At 40.3% G+C, this 20,128-nt stretch overlaps 1 protein-coding gene across 3 annotated transcripts; it reads right to left on the bottom strand.

Moving 5' to 3' along the window:
* Nucleotides 1-23: 23 nt before the first annotated feature.
* On the bottom strand, nucleotides 24-19,809 carry cab39l (calcium binding protein 39-like). Of its 3 annotated transcripts, none has more exons than XM_085447620.1 (10): nucleotides 19,197-19,809; nucleotides 16,119-16,170; nucleotides 9,336-9,467; nucleotides 8,876-9,040; nucleotides 8,371-8,489; nucleotides 8,081-8,249; nucleotides 7,522-7,581; nucleotides 3,189-3,254; nucleotides 2,915-3,058; nucleotides 24-2,102 (listed from the first exon to the last, which is right to left on the bottom strand). In XM_085447620.1, the coding sequence occupies exons 3-10, from the start codon at nucleotides 9,435-9,437 to the stop codon at nucleotides 1,923-1,925; spliced, it is 1,005 nt and encodes a 334-aa protein (XP_085303746.1). In that variant the 5' UTR covers nucleotides 9,438-9,467; nucleotides 16,119-16,170; nucleotides 19,197-19,809; the 3' UTR covers nucleotides 24-1,922. The 3 variants fall into 3 exon arrangements, with proteins under 3 accessions (XP_085303746.1, XP_085303748.1, XP_085303745.1); XM_085447622.1 differs by lacking the exon at nucleotides 19,197-19,809 and adding an exon at nucleotides 16,257-16,274; XM_085447619.1 differs by lacking the exon at nucleotides 16,119-16,170 and having other exon boundaries at nucleotides 19,197-19,808.
* Nucleotides 19,810-20,128: the final 319 nt, after the last annotated feature.

The raw sequence follows: 20,128 nt of genomic DNA, 5'->3' as shown, positions 1-20,128 counted from the left end.
TTTAGTCTCTGCATTTTTTTTCCCCAAGTTCATAGTTGATTTAAAGTTACAGAAAGAAATCGAAGCTGCTTTAAACTAAAAGTGGATTTTTATTCATTTATTTGATTTCACAGTTATGTTTCACCGCTGAATCCTGCCGTTGGTCGGCTTTGGCCTCGTTCTGTTTGCCGGCGAGTTTACTATGGCAATGGCAAGTGATGAGCAAAAAAAAAAAAAAGTTTAAAAGGTGTCAAACGGCAAAAGGAACTCTGATATAGTGAGTTAAGAGGTTCACTGCTTAATCACAACAAATATGTTCTATCAGAGCATATTTTCATCAACATAATAATTAAGCTCACCCTAAAAAGATACTGCAAATACAGGAAAGAAAACGAGTACAGAGAAAGGAAAACACACCAAAACAAACAAAAAAAAAGGCACCTCTGAATCTTCTCGTCCTCTGATAACAACGTCAGATCCAAACCAGAGTCAAACATCCGTTACAGTACAGACAGAAAAGGGAGTGAAACCAAAAAAACAGCTATCTTTACAGCTCTACAGCATCCACACAGCAAAGTGCCTCCTCCTCATGTTCTCCCTCACAATGGCACTCAAACCAGAAACTGTACATGAGAAATGACACTATATATTAAAAAAACAACATCAAGCAGTGTGAAAACAGCGATCAGCTTCAAACAAATTGAATCACCATTATTATTATTTAAAATCATACAAAGTGCTATTAGCCACCAGCAAAGAGAACCAGTGATCAAAATTGTCATTTTCTTTTTTCTTGTTTTTAAGATTTTTGTTTTTAGTCAACAGTGACTGAAATCAGTTTGTTTTCGAGACCTGCGAGTAATTTAGAACAGCACGGATGGGCTCGGCCTTTAGACCGGCAACGAGACTTGTTCCATGTTGGTGTGACACACTGAAGCGACGTTGGCCTTTTGGACTGTATGCAATCCAATCCCCTCAGCTTTAAAGTGAAGAAACAATCAGTGACTTTTAGCTCGCACAAATGAAAATCTGATCAGGGCCATAATAGATGTAAACATAGGGGAGAAAAATAAAGATCATAGAAATTTAGAATCCACTAATCTCAAATGTGACCTAATATGACACATTTTTCCTCGTAAATTCACGTCTCAATAAAATCACGTTTAATGTTCTTAATTATATCAGATTACTTTAGTTTTTCCCCTTAAATTTCAGAATTACTTGTAAATTAGTAACTTCATGAGTTTTTCCTACCCAGTCTGCTACTATAATTTTTGAAATACAAAGTTGTTGTTTTTTTTCGCTCTTACCGCCTCCTCCCTTAACTATTATCTATAATTTTTTAAGCTAGAATACCCCAATACACTGTTGTGGCCTACTGAGCTTTACCATTGTCATTTGGCTAAAAAAAATTGCTTTTACCGATGACCAAGAATGCATTAAGATATTCACGCTGTAAATATACTTCACCTGGTCCTAACCAGACACACCAACATCCTCACCACACATCGACCAAGAAAACAAAAAGTTGTTCATTTTTCTGGTTTGCAGCCACTGCTTTTAAAAATTTACAAAATTCATTTGCAAGCAGAGACTAATAAGATTAAAGAAAATGCTCATCCACCCGGAGGATTTTGGCTGAAGCTTTTTTTTAAACCCCTGGTTCTCCCCCAACAAGGCAAATCAGCTGCCTCCAACACCATGAGTTGTGGCACTACATGCTACAGATGAGATAAAAAAAAAATACAAAAAAAGATCAGTGATTAAGAACTACTCTTGCACAAGTTTTTAATGAACTGACAAAGAGGGAAAAAAACAAAAACAAATGACGTCTCAAAGATTTTTTTTTTTTCAAATAGAGTAACCATTATTGTTAATGTGTTTTTTTTCTATGTCTTCCTATTAATAAAAAGTTGAAGTAGAGGGCAGGCAGCAATGCTTCTCTAGGAAGCCGGTTTCTTCAGATCCCTGATCTGTTTGATTAGGTAGGTCTTCTCGTCGTTGAACTGCTCGTCGTCCGTGCGGTCCTTCTGGAAGTTGCTCAAGAAGTCGATGAGTTTGGTCTGGTTCTTGAGCAGGATGTCGATGATGGGCTGAGTCTTGTTGGGGTTTGCTACAAACACCTTGGGGAAACAAAAAAAGGACAAAACGGGAGGAAAATTCAATTCAGTTTTGTTTTATTTATACAGCGCAGATTGACAACACCAGTCACCTCAATGTGCTTTTTATTGTAAGGTAAATACCCTACAATATTAGAAAGAAACTCCAACAATCCGACGACCCCCTATGAGCAAGCACTTGGCGACAGTGGGAAGGAAGAACTCCTTTCTAAAAGGAAGAAACCTTCAGCAGAACCAGGCTCAGGGAGGCGTGGTCATCTGCCATGTCCGGTGAGAACAGAGAGTTTAATTACTAAAGACTAAATATATTAGTGGTGTATAAAGAAAGTAAAACAAGGTGAGTGAATAAGAAATGCTCAGTGGATCATGGGAAGCTCCCAGCAGTCTAGGCCTATTGTAGCATAGCAAAGGGAGGATTCAGGGTCAACTGATCCAGCTCTAACAAGATTTGTCAAAAAAGAAAGTTTTAAGCCTAATCTAAAAAGTAGAGGGAGGTCTCCCGAAAACAAACTGGGAGCTAGCTCTACAGAAAAGGACCCTAAAAGCTGAAGGCTCTGCTTTTAAACATCGTAGCAATCACAAGTAAAACATCGACATGAAAGCAAAGTTTTCCATTAGGCTAATATGGTACTATGAGGTCTTTAAGATAATATGAGCCCTATTATTCAAGATTTTATGTGAGAAAGATTTTAAATCCAATTCTGAATTTAACAGGAAGCCAACGAAGAGGAGCCAATATGGGAGAAATATCTTCTCTCTTTCCAAATTTCTCATTAAATGCATCTGCTGGTTTTTTTGTTTGTTTGTTTGTTTACCTTGAAGACGTGGAAGGCCTCAAACTGGATGTTGGCACTCTTGTCTCGGAGCAGATTCATCATCAGCTTCAGGTTCTCTGTCCTGCTGATGTACCGCGTCATGACCGTGAAGTTATGTCTGTCCAATAACAGCTCTCCCAGAAGCTGGAGGGGGGATCAAAGTGACAAATTATTATTAGAGAGGCCAGCTGTGCAGACCCCGCCCCCCAAAAAACCCCCAAAAATCCCATGAAGTCTAAGTAGGAATTTAAATCAATACAGGTCGGAGACAAACCTTTAGAGACTGTCGCTTGGTGACGTAGTTCTCAGAGTGCAGCAGCTTCTCATAGTCTGCAAACACCTACAGTGAAAAAACAAAACGCAGCAACAATCTGAGATCAAATTTTAAGCTTTTGGGAAATATCTATATGGACAATACTTTTTCCAAACAATATCTGATAAATGTTGTAAATAGAGGGCTTTTCCACCAAATGGAAATATGAACGCAAAGTTTATACAGCGCCAAATTACAACAGCAGTCGCCTCAAGGCACTTTATAATGTAAGGTAAAGACGCTACAATAATCGAGAGAGACTACACATGAGCAAGCACTTGGCAACAGTGGGAAGAAAAAAAAAATCATTTAAACAGGAAGAAACCTCCAACAGAACCAGGCTCGGGGAGGGGCGGCCATCTGCCATGACCGGCTGGGGATGATCACTGGTTTAACATGCCCACTCTCCTGTGTTTAGGACACCTTTCCATTTGCTTCCTAAGTTTAACCTGGCTCATTTCCTTTGAAAACATTAGTGCAGAGTAGAGATGGCACGATACCACTTTTTTATGTCCGATACCGATACCGATATCATAAATTTGGATATCTGCCGATACCGATATGAATCCGATATAGTGTTTTTTAATCAACAAAACTGTTTTTTAAATATCTTGCTGCATTTTGTATAAGTTCATACTCAAGTTTAAAACAACAACTACACTAAAGCTATTCTGTTATACCTGTATACAAAAAAAATATTTCATAGTTCAGCAATACTGATCAATCTAATAAACTTAGACCTACACCATCCTCCCTATTCTGGTATTTTAAAGAGTACTTAGCGTAAATATTAAGCAACCTAACTAATAGGGTTCCAACTCCCAGCAACAACAAAAATAAATAAATAAAAAATAGGGAACCACCCCTCACGCGCCACCTCATGATGCTTAATCGACGTAATCAACCTTAATTTGATGCAGTGTGAAAAAAAATGCACAGAAATCAATTATTTTTCAAGAAATATTAAATAGATTCAACATCTTTCTTCAACAAAATTGCAGACTGCACAGATGGTACCTTCCCAAAGTAAAAAGTACTATAGCTTACTAGGGTATATATATTAGACTTAATAGTCACTATGTACAGTAATTGACTTCTATTCATTTTACATCAAATTAAAACTTTGGGTGTCAGATAATTATTTATTAAAAGCTAGACATTTTAAATGAGAATAAGAAAGAAAAGTATGTCTTTGTGCCCCCTTTTCCCAGTTAATGCCCTATCGGCCCCCCTGGCTAAACTTTGCTAGATCCGCCCGTGCACAGTTACCAGCCGTCAGCTACGTAGAAAAAGATCCTGGTGTAGAAATTAATATTAAATAAATTCTAACAACAGCTTATCAAGCTTAAACGTGCTGCTGTTGTTCAGCCGCTGGTTTCCTCTTTCTGGCGCAAAGTGGACCAAAAACAAAGACGGACTCGCGACAGAAAAGCCGATCAGCTGATCATTAAGCAGTTTCACGATTGAAGTAGCAGCCGGAGAGCGAGAGGCAGTCGCTTGTTAAGCTTAACGTGGAAATGCTTTACAAACATTCAGAGATGGACTTACACACTTGCTTTACTTCTCTCGGGGATAACTTTGTCGGAGATGAAATGCCAGGTTGCTAGCGAAGCTCCACATGCTATCCAGACCACCGACAGGTCCTGCATGCCACAGCTGCTCTATCACGTGATGCATACGTTCTGAGGTGAGTTACGGCGTGTTGCAAGTTTTGTGAGGTGCTTTCGTGATATTTAATGGATCGGATTACATTTTTTATTTTTCTCCGATATCCGATCCAGTAATTTAGGTCAGTATCGGACCGATACCGATACGTAATATCGGATCGGTCCATCTCTAGTGCAGAGTGCTGGTTTAGCTAACTGGGTTTAGCAGGCAACCCATATGTCATAAGGCTAATGCAAAGACCTGGGTTCAAATCTGACCTTGTTTATAGTGGCTACTCTTCCAAAGGCCGTTCGTTGATCCCCAGCTCTTCCACTTCTAAGTTTCCTTTAGCGAGACACTGAACCCAAGTGAACCCTGATATCCATGTAGGATTGCCTGTGTGTGTGACCATTAATGAAAAAGTGTCTGTGGATGCAGCTTCTAGTTTTAAAAGTTGCAAAGTGCTTAGGCGATAAACTAGAGAGAGTGCTTACCAACCTGAAAAGCCACGCAGTGCAATTATTTTGTTGCAACAATTATTCAAAATTGCCAAAACAGTTTGGCAGCACAGTGAATCAAGAAGGTTGTAGGTCTGAACCTGTCCAAAGACACACTTGTTGGGTTAGCTGGAGATCCTAAAGGAGCTGCTGGTGTGATGGAAAATGGTTGTTGTGCTCTTTGTGGACTTAATAATAATAATAATAATAATATCAATAGATGTTGGATTTTTGATTTTTTACATTCTGCTACTTCTGTGTCAAGCTGACCTTACTAAATGAAAAGCTCCACATTCTCTTCCTATGCGTAATCTTTCCGATATACCACAAGTTGATGGACGAGTTATCTTTTGCACACAATGTTCCGAATGTATTCTGGGAGCATGGCACAACTAGTCTCAATAAATATTCTAGACTTACAATTGCTCTTTCCTTCCTGCTGTCTGTATGGTTGTTTGACCTCTAAAATTTAAAAAGAAACCTGGTTGTTTGCATAAATTAGCACCAGATGGCTGTTAAAACATCTGAACCTAGATGAAGACAGTGCTATCGCTTGGCTTTTGAATGTATGGCTGCATAGGGTCAAACACGTACTGTCCGGGTGATGTTTAAGTAATCAGCAATCAATATGATGAAGGTGCTTTTGAATCAAATATTAGATTATACAGGACTTTATCATTTATGGGGACATATCTGATATCGTGAGGTAGGAAAAAAGGAAATCTGAAATGTAACAATAGCGTCTGTATAAGTTACAGAATATTTAAGTAAGAGTTCCAACAGGAAAAGGACTTGTGTAGTTTAGATGAATATGTTTATGCACACTCTGTAGCTTGGGAAAACTTGGAGACAAGTATCAACGCTTATCTGAATGTAGTTATTTTAAAGACAGAAATATCTGCCTGTGTGTTTTAGGTTGAGACAAATGCATATATGATGGAGAAGTTGTTTAACTCTGTGTTTGCACATGGGTAATTTGGCTTGTTAGTATATTTTCTTTTAGCCCAGAAGGCATCTAATGAGATCGATTAAAGCAAATGAAAATACTGCACTGCATCCAAAAGGACAAGAACTGCCTGGACCTGCAAAAATGTAACATATGTAACTAAGAGGAAGTGGATGAATTAGAAGAAACCCCAAACCCTAGACACTTGACTTGAGTAGATCAACACATTGTTATTACAGTGTGTTATTTGTGCAGTCATAGGTTTACCACTAAAATAATAACAACAACAACAGATTGGATTTATATAGCGCTTTTCAAGGCACCCAAAGCACTTTACAATGCCACTATTCATTCACTCTCGCATTCATACACTGGTGGAGGCAAGCTACAGTTGTAGCCACAGTTGCCCTGGGGCAGACTGACAGAAGCGAGGCTGCCATATCGCGCCATCGGCCCCTCTGGCCAAAACCAGTAGGCGGTGCCCAAGGACACAACGATCAGGACAGAGAGCCCGGGGATCGAACCGGCGACCTTCCGGTTACAGATGCGCTTCCCAACCCCCTGAGCTATGGTCGCCCTAAAATCTAATGAGTATGACAAATTCTGGGTTTTTTGTGGCTTAGCCTGATCACTGACTCTACTGAGCCGGCAGTGACATCTCCTGACAGGCCGTCGGCACACATGCTGGGTGAAAAGGTGGTTTTGTGTGGGTTTCTACAGGCTGAGAGCCCTGGGGGGATCCTGCTCGTGAGAGGGGCTCCTCTGCCTAGAAATGTTGAGGACACAGAGCAGAGCTTTGTATCGAAAGACGTTATGACATTTAGAGAGGCTGTGCAGTTTTCCTATAAATTTACGTTTTTTGTTTTTTAATCTGCCTTCACTGCCAGCTCATTCAATACTCTATCACAAGGCTTCGTGAATGCCTGTGTGTGACTGGGCCAGTGAGCACTGCGGTGACTGATACCTGATCTCGCTGTGCATCCGTGCAAGGTTTCCTCATGCAGAGTCATTCAGAGCAGTGGACAGTGTTTGCAAACAGAGCTCAGTGACTGACCTCCGTGTGTGGTTTAGGTTAACGATTGCTAAAATTCAAAATAGCAAGGCTAATGTGCATTAATATGTGTGGTGGCTAACAACCATCCCAGACTAATCTCTTCTCGGGAGCTGCAGATGTGCAAATGTGTTTGTAAGTCGAAGCACTCACAGCTTCGTAGTTCTGCTCGAGGAATTCGGCCACAAGCACTTTGTGTCTCGTCAAGAGGTCCTGTGGACAAAGACAGAAAAATGCATCTTAGCTGACGGATTCAAATGTTACCGAACACTTTTTACATACACACATGTATGTATACACTGTACAATCGCACGCTGCCCAAAATTTGTCTCCCGTATTGGATCCAATACAACCATCAGTTGCTCGGAAAAAAAAAATGTATTCCCCAAATGTTGCCAGAGGTTCCTGGAGGTGTTTACTTTCCAGTTTTAATTACAATCATCACACTTCAAAATAGCTGACAAGTTAGCGTCACATGGTCAACGGTCACATGTCTGCAAAAATCAGCATAAGTTAAGACTTTTCCTCAACAAAACATGAAAACAAATTTGCCTTTTCTAGGCCTATGTGGGGAACAAAAATATCAAATTCAAATGACACTTGTGTGGGATGTTGGTTTACTAAATCCAAATCCAAACACTGTTGTCAAAGTCCAGTCTGGCTCTAGTCTAGCACCTGACCTGACAGCCAAAAGAAGAAGAAAGAGAGTTACCTTAAAGGTGGCGAATGCGTCAGAAGCAATGTCGAAGGTGGACATCTCCACGTAGTTGAAAAAATTGTGGAAATGCTCCGAATGGAGAACTATCTTGGCGAGCGGCTCGTGGCGGATGCACTCCCTCAGCATGATCCCACAATTTAGCGCCACCTGGGGCATCTCGTATCTTCAAACACAGCAAGAGAGAGAGAGTAACGCATCACCCCCTCCTCGTCATAGAAGCCATATTTATTGTGTTAAGACGCCATTAGGTTGAGGACAGCACGTGCACTGTGTGTTTATCTCACCCTTTCAGCAGTATGAAGAGGACCTCCTGGTGGGAGCAGAAATATTCAACAGTGGGGCTCCTCGTCCCAATCTGCCTCCTGAGGATGTTGTTGAAGATCTGACACACGTCCTTCTTCCCCTGGAAACACACGTAAAACTGAACTAACCACATAACAGCATCTGTAACATTTAGCACGTTAAAAATTAATTAATTGTGTACAGTAGGAAAAAAAGTTGTTTTAAAAGCAGTGCTACAACCTAAAGTAACTTAAATTTATGAGTTGGAGTCAGAGGAGGCCTGTAATGGTAAGAAAACTGTACAAGGTTTTTAAATACACCATCAAATTTCATTATTTTCACTACATCTTGCAAAACTACAGCAACAATATGCAGCATTTCTTAAAAAGTCTAGAAGAGCTGTTAAGTTTCCTCTGCTCATGGATGTTTATTTTCTATCACGTTTCTGTGTCAGCTTTATCACAAGTGTGCTTCTGCAGCACATCTGTGATACTTTCTTCTGCTTACCTCAAAGTCTATGACCTGCAGGTTTTCTACCAGCGCGATCAGCAGGCCGCTGTTGTACAGCTCCTGGGCCAACTGGGCCACAGTCTCGGTGTGGGGCTCCTTGTCATTGCTTCCATACAGGATCTCTTTCATGGACACCAAACACTTAGACACCTCCTCAGAGGCCTGTAGAACAGAAAACTACAGGTGAGGAAGGATGGAGGCAAAGAAGGCATCATTTAGAGGAATAACATGTAGAAACTATCATTAGTAAAAGAGAGCGTGAGCTTGAATTTGGCTTGTAACTCTGATTCTTTGATCCCCTGTGTGCATGTGTGAGAGAGTCTTGACAGTGAAGCGTCAGAAGATGACAGGCGCAGGCTGTTTCGCGCTCCCACCCTTGGGGCCTCTTGACACCCATTCACACACACACACACACACACACAGACGCACACAGACACAATCAAATAGATTCCTCTACCTTGTCTGTCTTCTTGTCCTGTTTGACCAGGATGGCCAGGTTTTCCTTCAACGTCTTGACAATGTCGGCGGGACTCTTGTGTGATTTACCAAACAGCGGCATGATGGACACGTGTGCACACGCCTTTGGGACCTGTGAAACACAGCAATCAGTGTTAAATGTATTGTTTATTGACTGATGAATCAATTCAAGCTACAATAGAATAGCCTGTAATTATAAAAGCTACGATCTATTTTTACCAGACTTGTAAAACTGCCAACGTTTCAGTGCTTCCCACAAACGTCAGTTTACAGTGCTGCTTACTGACAAAAATGCCACTTTTAATGTAGTGCATTACAGAGATGACTATAAAGTTGTAAGTGCCCTCTTGTGGGCAAACAATATACTGTGCTCACTTTTATTAAATATTTCTATTTGATTAAATATGAATAAACCACTATTTTCAATCATTTTTCCAATATAAATATTCCAAGAAGCATTCAGAAGCTGCACCGATTGTGATTCCAGCTCCAAGTTGTGCATCCCAAACAAGCAAAAACATTTTTCAAGGCAGGTGCGTAGGAGAGGTACAACGCAAATAATTTGCCACATGAAGGGCACTGAAACGTCACGAATAAATGTATTCCTGCGAACTGCAGCCGTGTGTCTGTGGAAACCGTCATCACCCTGTACTGCACCTACAAGTCGCATACAGATCTTTAGATGGGCTGATGACACTGTGTTGACTCACGGTGTAACATTGTTCTTGCTCCATCTGTTTGATATGAAAAGATAACAAAAATGCTGCTGATAGGGAAGTAACAATCTGAGTAGTCTTCTTCTACCGTTGAAAAACATTCCAACACCATATACATGTCTAGAAGTCAGGTTGCTACACATCTGACAGCCTGTTAGAAATCATATTATGGCAAGAACCAATCAGCTGAATAAAGAGAAACAAGAGTCCATCAATACTTGATCAGTAAATCCGGAAAACTGCTAAAACTTTGAATGTGTCCCAAAGTGCAGTTGCAAAAACTATCGAGGTAGGTATATATAGTCAAGTCAGTAGTTTCTGTAATTTAATAACAGTTTAAATAATCTTAAGATTCAAAAGTAGGGGAGTCCAAACTGCACCGTAACATAACATCTCCGTCATATTATGACACAGCCAGTTCCTTTTTGACTGATCTTATAGTTGGAGCTGGACCACATGAACTCAACCCATTCTGCAGTCGTTCCCCATTCAAAACTTTTCACTGCTGTTGCATTTACATGCTACTGTTGCACTGTTTTGTCCAATCAACTGACTGTGGCAGATACCAGCCCCTCCCTCAGCTTGCTTCTGCCAGAGGTCTCGTCCTCCCCACCATCACCTAGTGCTTCTCACTCAGATCTTCTGATTGTTGCGGTCCTCATTCTTATATTATAGTGTCTTTAGCTAAAAATACAACGTGCCTCGGATCAGCTATTTGTTGACATGAACTGCTATCCTGTCTTGAAAGAAAATAAATCAAATAAATACCTGAGCATTCAGGATTAAGCTTTAGAATCAAACCTTTTATGTTTTTTAACCACTAAAAACAGGGCAATGTGAGCAACCTGCTGTTCAAACATTCAGTCTATGAGGAAGAGGAAAAAGTTCATTCAAATGAAGGCGGAAGGGAGCTAAATCTGCTCCTTTTGGTCAGAGGATGAGCTATGATGCAGGACAAGGTGAATCATGCGAGGCTTCCCTAGTAAACACCAACAAAATACAGTATGGAGCTGGTATGGAGCATAGTAGTTCGTTCACGTCCCTTGAGTTACATTAGTTACTCTCATCTTGACAGCTCAAGCCTGTATGAAACCGACAATTCTAGTTTATGTGCATCAAAGTAGCAAGCTGTGTTTTGCCCTATTACTGCCAGAATGTCAATCATGCTACCAACAATGCTACTAGCAATCTGTTGCAGCCACACTGCGCACCAAGCTGACATTGTACATAATGCCAAGCACCTTAAAAGGACTTTCAGCATTTGCTCCTTCAGTCACAGGTTTACAAATATAGCTGTCAACTGATGGTTTTTAAGCTAAAATACCAGGAAAACAACACATAAATATACTTGTTGCTGAGTATATCGGGTAAGTTAGAGAGGTTGTCCACAATGCTCTGTGAGCATATTAAGGGATCCAGGAGGCAGCAGTGGCCTTCAAAATCCAGGCCAGGTCAGGAACAGCCACAGAACTTGTGACTGCTAATCCTCATCTGGGAATGTAAAAGGGCATTAACCCTAACTCCCACCGTCATTCCTCCCTCCATCTGCTCCATCCTTCACTCATTTCATCCTCTCTTTCTTCTCCTCTTCACAAAACACTTCTGCTCCTCCCTTCCCCGTCTCCTCGGCCACTGGCTCACAAGACATTCATCTAGAACTGATGCTAGCAGCCAAATTGTCTGAATGTTAAAGCCTCCTTCTACACTATACATTGTAAAGCATTCACAGTGAACAGGTAAAGTGACCGTGTCCATGGAAGTCCTTGGAAAAACACCTGCACAGTGTTTTCTGGAGGAGAATATTGCTTCAGCTGGACCTACTGAGCTTTTATTTTAATTTGTCCTTTTTTATCCTATCTTGTATCTCTACAGTTATAATGATGAATGTCTTTTTTAAACATGAACAAAGTTTAAAGTAATGAGGTCAGTCTGTGCACAAGTAATCCCCCTGAGCCAAAAGCTCAGGTTTCAGACAGCTCTGAGCACTGCATTCAAGGCCGTTTTCATAAATCCATATGATGCTTCTGTGAGCACAGAAGCCACGCCTACCTATTGATCAAACCTCCTGTTTGATAGGGATAACCAATCAGAAGAAAGTTGTCTTAAAGGCAGACAACATCTTTTGGAATGAACTGAGAGGCTACATCAAGGCTTCGACAATGCAAAATAAAGCTTATTTAGAACTGAGTGTAAGTGAATATACTCCTTTATAATAAGTTGGAATAAAAGTATGAAGCTTGAGATGAGTATAAGTTCAAATGAGCCCGTCTAAAGCACATTAGAACAGTAACTCATCTCTGGAGACTGTCGAGTGTCACATACTGGAAGCTTAAAGGAGCCTAAAACTTTAAAGCATTGATGCCTGATATGAAAGAGCCTTATGTGAGACATACAGCTATGGATATTTATTTGACTTGTTGAGACTGTTTATTAAAAAAGTTTCTGACTTAGGTCATCTGTTTTCTACCCTCCAAGGGAAAAAACAAACCTCTCCACAGAGCTACAAAAACCTCTTTGACTTGTTCATTATCAAATACAACAGGAAGTTCCCTTAACCAAGTTCACACACACACACACACACACACACACACACACACACACACACACAGTATCAGTTTCTTCAAACGCCACTTAGCCTGGCAGATGTGTGGGCCACTTCAAATCACAAGACCAGGAGAATAAAGAGCTGTGACAGTAAAGGCTGATTTCCCCTGATGATCGTAAAACAAATCCGTGTAGGTGTGCTGACAGAGTTATTACTTCAATCCTTCCCCTATAAAAACACGTCTAATTACATGACAATGCATCCACCATGCTGGCCACTTACGGCCAACTTACATTTCACAGAGTTGTCATAAAAGGTGCCGACTGTTTACAGCTGCTGCAGATCCTGGTGCGTTGTCGCAATAAGAAAAGTAAGCTGATGCATTCCAGAGGTATTTGAGCAGAACAGTGAGTGCTTTCCTCAGACTGATAAAAGGTAGGAGTTGAAAGAAACATTGAAGGTAAAATGTCATCTTTCACATTATTCAGGAAAGGGGAAATTGCACGGGGGATTGGACGCCTGCAAAAACAAACAAACAAACAAACAAACAAACAAACAAACAAACAAACAAACAAAACAAGAAAACAGCCTGAATTGGAATCACAAGGTTTTCACCTTACAAAAGGAAATCTCAGCTGACACAGCCCCGCTCAGCTATGTTTGTGTTCTTCATAATCAGTTCTTCAAAATGTTCTGTGTGACTGATTTTGATTCTTTATTCGGAAGCAGTTGAATCACAGAGAGGGGACACCGCAGTGACATGGAAAATAATACCAACCCCTCCGTGAAAAATGTTCTTCTGCTAGCTTATGTCATTTGAATACCAAGGTGTGCAGTGGGTGAAAAGGGAGCTGTTTTAAAGTCCATCCAGGAACAGGTGACAAACATAACAAGGCTACTTGAGTTTCGCTTTATCTTTCGATGACATCATGACGGCAAAACTTTAGTCAGGTCAATATTTGTCGAAGGATAAACTGGCAATGAGGAATTGCTCATGAAAAGAGGGGAGCCATGCTTGCAAACAACGCCTTCCTGCTTTTCTAATCTAATCACACTGTAGGCGAGTGCGTCAGGTAATAACCAGTCGAGCAGTGCTCCCAGTCCGGCCTTGTTCCTGCAGCTCTAACTAAGTGTTTCTGATTATTAAAGAATACTTAAAGGGCCCCTTTTAATCATTTAATAACATGTCTTTTGAGTCCTGGAAAGCTTAAGCAGCTGATTACTCTGAAGTCTTCATTTTCACTTGCACCCTTCTTAAGACTGACTAAATGTTATGTAATGGAATTAATCTTGTGCCTGCTGGGCTCGAGCGCACACTGCGAGCTGCTCAGCTTAGGTATAAGCTTACCTGAGATGTTCCTTGTTGCCCCAAATATGAATTTTTCAACTAATCGCAAGCAATCTAAATGAGCTTTAATCCAAATACAGATGTACAGAATATAAGTAAAGGTTACCCAGAACAGGGAGTATAATTTCAAAAAGATTATGAGGCATTATTTCAACAGTCAGGTACAAACATGTGCAACAGGGTTAATAATGCTTGCATCTGTCGTTGCAGCACAGCAGTATGTCCCCTTAAAACAGTCTTAAGGAGTTAAGGAAACTGGACTTCTTTTTGATCTGATGGTAAATGAGCCATGCCTTGACTCACATCTTGTCTCATGTGACTCTTAATAACTTTACAGGATGGGTCAATGACTCTGAGGACCACCTCCCCAATGCCACTAGGTATTAAACATCTGGGACTCCCCATCGGTTTTAGAGCTGAAGAAGCTTCTTGGATGAGAGGTCAAACGTCTCCATAAACCAAAAAGACATTCAGCTGCCTTCATTAGTAGCGCTTAAGAGTGCCACGACCTGATTGGCTGAGAACCTACACAGACATGCTTGCATTCTTGTTCTAAAGGACTGGCACCCCCATTTAAACTTGCCTATGTAAGCAGTGTGGTTCAAACAGCGAGTGAATTCCTTTAAAAGTATTAGAGGTTTTATATAAATGTAAATAATTTGCACAGACTCCCACAATTCATCTCTCTTCATCGCATTAGGACACCAACGGAGGACCATAAATCCTGCATAAAACAGCATCAGAATCATCAATATTTTAGGAAGTAAATAAGGCGATATTTTAATGTTTCTACTGCTACTCCGTGAAAACAATGTATCCTTTAATTTCTCTTTAGCAATTCTTTTATATAGTCTTGTAACTGCAAGGATAAATCGCTTAACTAAACAGTTATTTTTTTATATTATATACATTTTATATTAAATCTATAATTTACTGGAAGGCTCTTATTTTAGTAAACCAATGAATGAAAAATACAAATCCAATTGGCTGTTCATTGTGTAGATTCTTTGGCTGAATAGTCAGTTCACTTTAAGAAAAACATAATCTTTAGGAGTTCAGTCTGTAGTCTTTGATATATTTGCCTGTCCGTTTGCTACATGAAAACTATTTGTTCAGCTTCAGTCCAAAATTATATCACATGCTCTAAAACTGATCAGATCCCTGCGTTATGTTCCTAAGGTACAAACCAAATCAAATCGGTATAATACAATAAAGATTGTCATCAGGGGTATGGCTCGTCTTGTGACATACAGTATCAAAGTATACTGATAATCTAATTATGTTAGGACCTGACAAAAGAAGGCCGATTGCCTTCTCGTGCTGCCTCACTGACACGATATTCAGCCGAGTGTAGACACAGCACTGAGCGACGGCACATTCTCGCCATAAGCAGATTTGTCTTGGGTTATCTGAAAGGATGACCTTTGCTGCAGACATATGGGCCTTTACTGTCATCCTAACACCGCTGTGCTGAGGAGTCACTCAGTACATTTGATTCAACTCGCTTCCTAATGCACTACATGCATATCTGACTGATCAAAGATTTATTTGTTGTGTAGTTGCAGTTTTCCTGAACTATGCAATCCGTTTGTAGACCACTGAATGTTTGATCATTGAACTGCAGCTCTTATGAAAAATGTCTCTCCTCACTATCAAAGTATGGATTCCCTCAAGGTTCAATACTAGGGTGAACTGTATTTTCACTATAATGCTACCACTTACAAATTGTCTAACTGATATAAAAGTAGAGCCTGACTGATATTGGATCTTTAAGACCACTACAGATATCATTATTTGGTCATTTTGGCGTTTTAACCACATCCTTTAATTGTTAGACCTTTACCTTGAAATTTTAAACACTATGAGGCAACTGTTGTTGTGAATTGTTAATATCACTGATACACAAACTACCATTAACGCTGTTATTTCCTCTCGGTTAGAGTACTGCAAAGGTCCTTTAATAAGGTATATATCAGAAATAAATAATAAACTCTAGTTTACATAAAACAGCAAAAGACAGAAAAGCAAAAATATTGATCAGATTTTTAATGACTCTAGCTGATTTGTTTCAAATTAATTAGTAGAGTTACTCTTAATTGTCAAGCCTTTAATGGGCTAACCCCAGAAAATATATCAGAACTGCTGCCCACTTACGAATCAGTGCTTCAGGCAGATCCCCAGGCAGGAACTTGCTCTCTTTTAAACACTAAACAAGACCGAACAGAGAAACTATTAGTAATCACTTTTAAATAATTTGTGTCATATGGCAATACATTAAAAAAAAAGACTAACAGTCATATTAGTCATAACTCTCTTGGCACTGCCCTCATCAAACAGCTGCCTTTTGCAGCGCTGGATTATAGTAACATTCACTGTAACAAACTGCATGGCAGTGGGCGGCTCTGATGACTAATCGGTGACATTCCAGCGCAGCAAGATAGTGATCCACGACAGGAGCTGGAGAGACGGTGACGTAGCGATCTGTCACACCTACAGGCCACTCAGGCGGCAGAAGAGGGAATACAAGCTGGACATTTCGTGGCTTGTGGTAAGACCAGGGGGAAGCAGTGGGGCAGCTCGTCGCACACTTGATAATTTGTTCAAATAAATTAACTTTGTGCTCAGGAATTCTTGGCAAATTCATTTAATTAAGCCTAGAAGTTTTCTAACAATGCGAAGAATCTACCACAGCCTTTCAATGAAGGAGAAAGGTGACATCCTATTATTTTTGCCTGGAATGTGAGTCATTCATGGTGTACTACTAACACATGCAACAGGAATGCAAACGCTGAAGGAGGAGCAGCAAGGACAATAACCCGCTCGTTCAGCATGAATTATTGCTGCTGGCATTAGCTAAGTGATTAACATCAACTGCAATAAATCTGACAAAGCATTGACTGGAAGGTTCACGTCTGACGAAGCTGGAACACGTCTATCAGTCGTAAGATCAGAGTGAAGACACACAGGTTGTAGTTTATAGCAGCACAGTTTCAGGCCTTTTTAAGTTAATTTGACAAAGATGGTCAAATTTCTCAGTCAGCATCCTGACCGAGACTGTCCAAGCCAGGGCTCGAACCGGCAACCTTCCGGTTACAAGACGAACTGCCAACTGTTTGAGCCACGATCTAATCTATGCCCACCTCCGACTACAAAGAGTTGTTTGCTTCAATTATATTCACAAGGAAAGGCGACATGAAAGACCAGACATCATCAAGCAAAATCTCACTTACAAAGAGATTGTTAGGTAGGACCAACCTGATATTAGTTTAAACTCTGATCCCCAACTGCACTTGATGCACTTCAGTGAAGCATACAGGGCACATCTGTAATATTTAAGACTGACTTAGGTCTTTGTGCTCTCAGTGGTTAGCACTTTCTGCGTGTCCAGCTGGAGGAAGCCGGCGTTATCAAGAATGGCTGTGAAAAGCTACTGCAATACTTAAAGTGGGGACTTTTTTGTCAGCAAGGCAAACTTTCCTTTTCAATCACATTTACTTCCTTACGGGTGGCAGACACTAACCTAAAAACAAGCCTGAGCATTTGATTGGTGGATCTACTGAGAAGCAAGACACAGAGGACATGACAGCCAGGCTAGATGGAGTCTTTATGACTCACATGGACTGCTGGTAGTCAAAGGTAACAGTCTGAGAAATCACAACTATAATGTGCAAGTTTTTTATTCAGGACAATATGAAGATTGCTGTACTTAAATGCAGAGTCATTACAGGTTAATACTGCAATCAAGTGTGAAATAGCTTATATGAGAAGCTTTTACCTTGAGATATCAAGGCCAGTGGATTTACTCATAATGTAAAGCATATATTGTAGTCCGCTTTCAAATTAAAAGCACAAGAGTGAGTCATGAAACGAGACTGTATGGAAGACAGACACCTTTGTGAAAGAATCTACGTCAAAAAGTGTTGTATAGCATCAAAGATAAATGTAGGGCTGGAACTAGCAATTAAGGATGAACCAAATTATTAGGAGAATGCAATATTTTAAAAATAATGTATAAATTTCGCTAATATTGTTTTGTTTCATTTTTTGTTGTTATTTATTCTTCATTCAGTGTCAGGAAAACAAAATAATCTCTGTTCCAGATTATCTTACTAGATTTAAAGTTTCTGAGCTCCTTATCACACCGTCTTTGAACATTTATCTGGCACAGACCTGATCTGATACAGCACATAAACATTGGCCAATGCCACTGGGGAACGTCATTTAATTGCTCGTAGGTTACTAATGTCCATGCGATAGTATCAGTGCAACTATTATTTCAACAGACATTTAACTTGTCAATCATTTATTCACTTTGCAAAATAACTACCTTTTAAACATGAATAATTATGAAATTCAGGCTCTCTTTCCCTATAGTTAGCCTTTTGTCCTGCTCTCTTCTCTTTCCTATCACTCCCAGCTGATCACAGCCCCCTCCCTGACCCGGGTTCTGCCAAAGGTTTCGTCCTGTTAAACAGGAGTTTTTTCTTCCCACTGTCACCAAGTGTTTGTCCATCAAGGGGTTGTCTGATCTTTCCCATTTGTAGGATCTTTTCCCTAGAATATAAAGCACCTTATGGTTGTTGTTGTTGTTGTTGTGAATTGGAACTATTGGCACTATTTAAGTGTCTTTGTTTAAAAGCCATATGATAAAATGAAAAAAATAAAATAAAATTTGCCAAAACTGTGATCTTGATAAGGTTTATAGCTGCATAAAGCAGTGACTCAATGGAGACTTTATGACTAGCATTTTACTTTGAAATCCAAACCCGGAAGTTGGATTGTGATCATTCGGGTTGACCTGGTCCTAGTCGTTTAAAGTAATAAAGGAGGGAGGAGGGGGGGGAATAAAAACAAAATACACACACTGTAAATGAACTCCCGAGGAATTGAAAAACCTCGCTAATTACCCTCTTTAGAGGAATAAGAGCTTATAACGCTGACAGCAGTAAACAGCACATAAGGCCGCATTAACAGTCCCAGACAATGTGATTTAACAAGGCTACACCCCTCTCGCCTCCGGCCAAACTCCCCTCTTTTTTGTTTGACAGATTTCCAAAGCTACCCACAGTTGTCTGCATCATCTCATGAACAACTGCAGAAAAGGACGTTGGGGCGCTCTCATGCATCAACATAACCGACGTTTCAACACCGACTTAAGTTACAAAGGGCAGTCATATTAGGTTATCTGAAAGCTATTGCTCTTCGACAGTAGAGCCTAGAAATAATACTTACAGTGGGAAGATGTTTGGTGGGGGGATCTGTAAATGTCTTGACCGCTTCTGTCCCGGTTCACAGCGCAGCCGAAGCTCCCAGATAGACGCCTGTGCTCACGCCAGGGCTGTTTGTCGACACAAAAGTCGGCTAAAAATGTGTACGAAACAATTTAAAATGTGTGGAATCTGTTAAGAAGGCAGTGCTGAATTCCATCTGGTCGCGTTCCAGTGTGCTGCCAAGTTAGCAAGAACGGAGAGATTAAGGACTTCCCGATTGCGCTGTCATAGTAAAATAATCGGCGGCCCCTTGTTTCTTTGGAGGGTGGAGGAGAAGCACGATTGTGCTGTAAAGTAAAGTGGACGCCATCGATGGAGTAATTTAAATAAGGCTGTATTTATGAATTCAACCAAGAAGTCCTCTATTGCATCGGGGCTTCATAAAAACTTGTAATTTGTAGTGCAACTCGCGTCACTTCCTGTGTGCCTCACGCTTGCTAGCTTGACAAATCTGTATCTTTCCAGCCGCGGCTGATTCTCGTTCACATCCTCCGACTTCAAGCGCTACTTACGGCCTTGACTGAAGTATTACTGCATCGTGTATATTCACAAAAGCACATATTTAATACGGTTACCAGGAAATACATCTGAAAACTACTTTGGTGACGTAGGGTTTACGTGCAAGACGGAAATTAAGCGGAAAATAGACCTCAAGGTCGGCAGCAGTACTTATTGGAACGAACCCTAGACTGAATCATGATAGTCTAAACTGGAATAAAAGCCCATTGGAGGAAAGGAACCATGTGGTTGAAATTACACTTCCGGATCACAATTAATAATTAATTCCACTGTCAAATTCTCTCTCTTCCTTTTTTTGTTTTTAGCTGACTTCAAAAATAAACAGCTAACCATTAAAGATATTTTTAAAATTCATAATAATAGAGAAAAAGGCTA

Source organism: Copadichromis virginalis, linkage group LG23, assembly GCF_057382275.1.
Source record: "Copadichromis virginalis isolate Kocher_CV1m ecotype Utaka linkage group LG23, C_Virginalis_male_GT1.1, whole genome shotgun sequence".
NCBI classification, from domain to species: Eukaryota; Metazoa; Chordata; class Actinopteri; order Cichliformes; family Cichlidae; genus Copadichromis; species Copadichromis virginalis.
This window is presented reverse-complemented; position numbering and strand designations above follow the sequence as displayed.

Bases quoted from the DNA above. Each gene is read 5' to 3' on its own strand.
- cab39l (XM_085447620.1), bottom strand. From the start codon at position 9,437: ATGCCGCTGTTTGGTAAATCACACAAGAGTCCCGCCGACATTGTCAAG. The intron at 9,041-9,335 runs GTAGAGGAATCT...TCTGTTCTACAG, and splicing joins AGGACAAGAAGACAGACAAG to GCCTCTGAGGAGGTGTCTAA. The intron at 8,490-8,875 runs GTAAGCAGAAGA...GTGTGTTTCCAG, and splicing joins TGCAGGTCATAGACTTTGAG to GGGAAGAAGGACGTGTGTCA.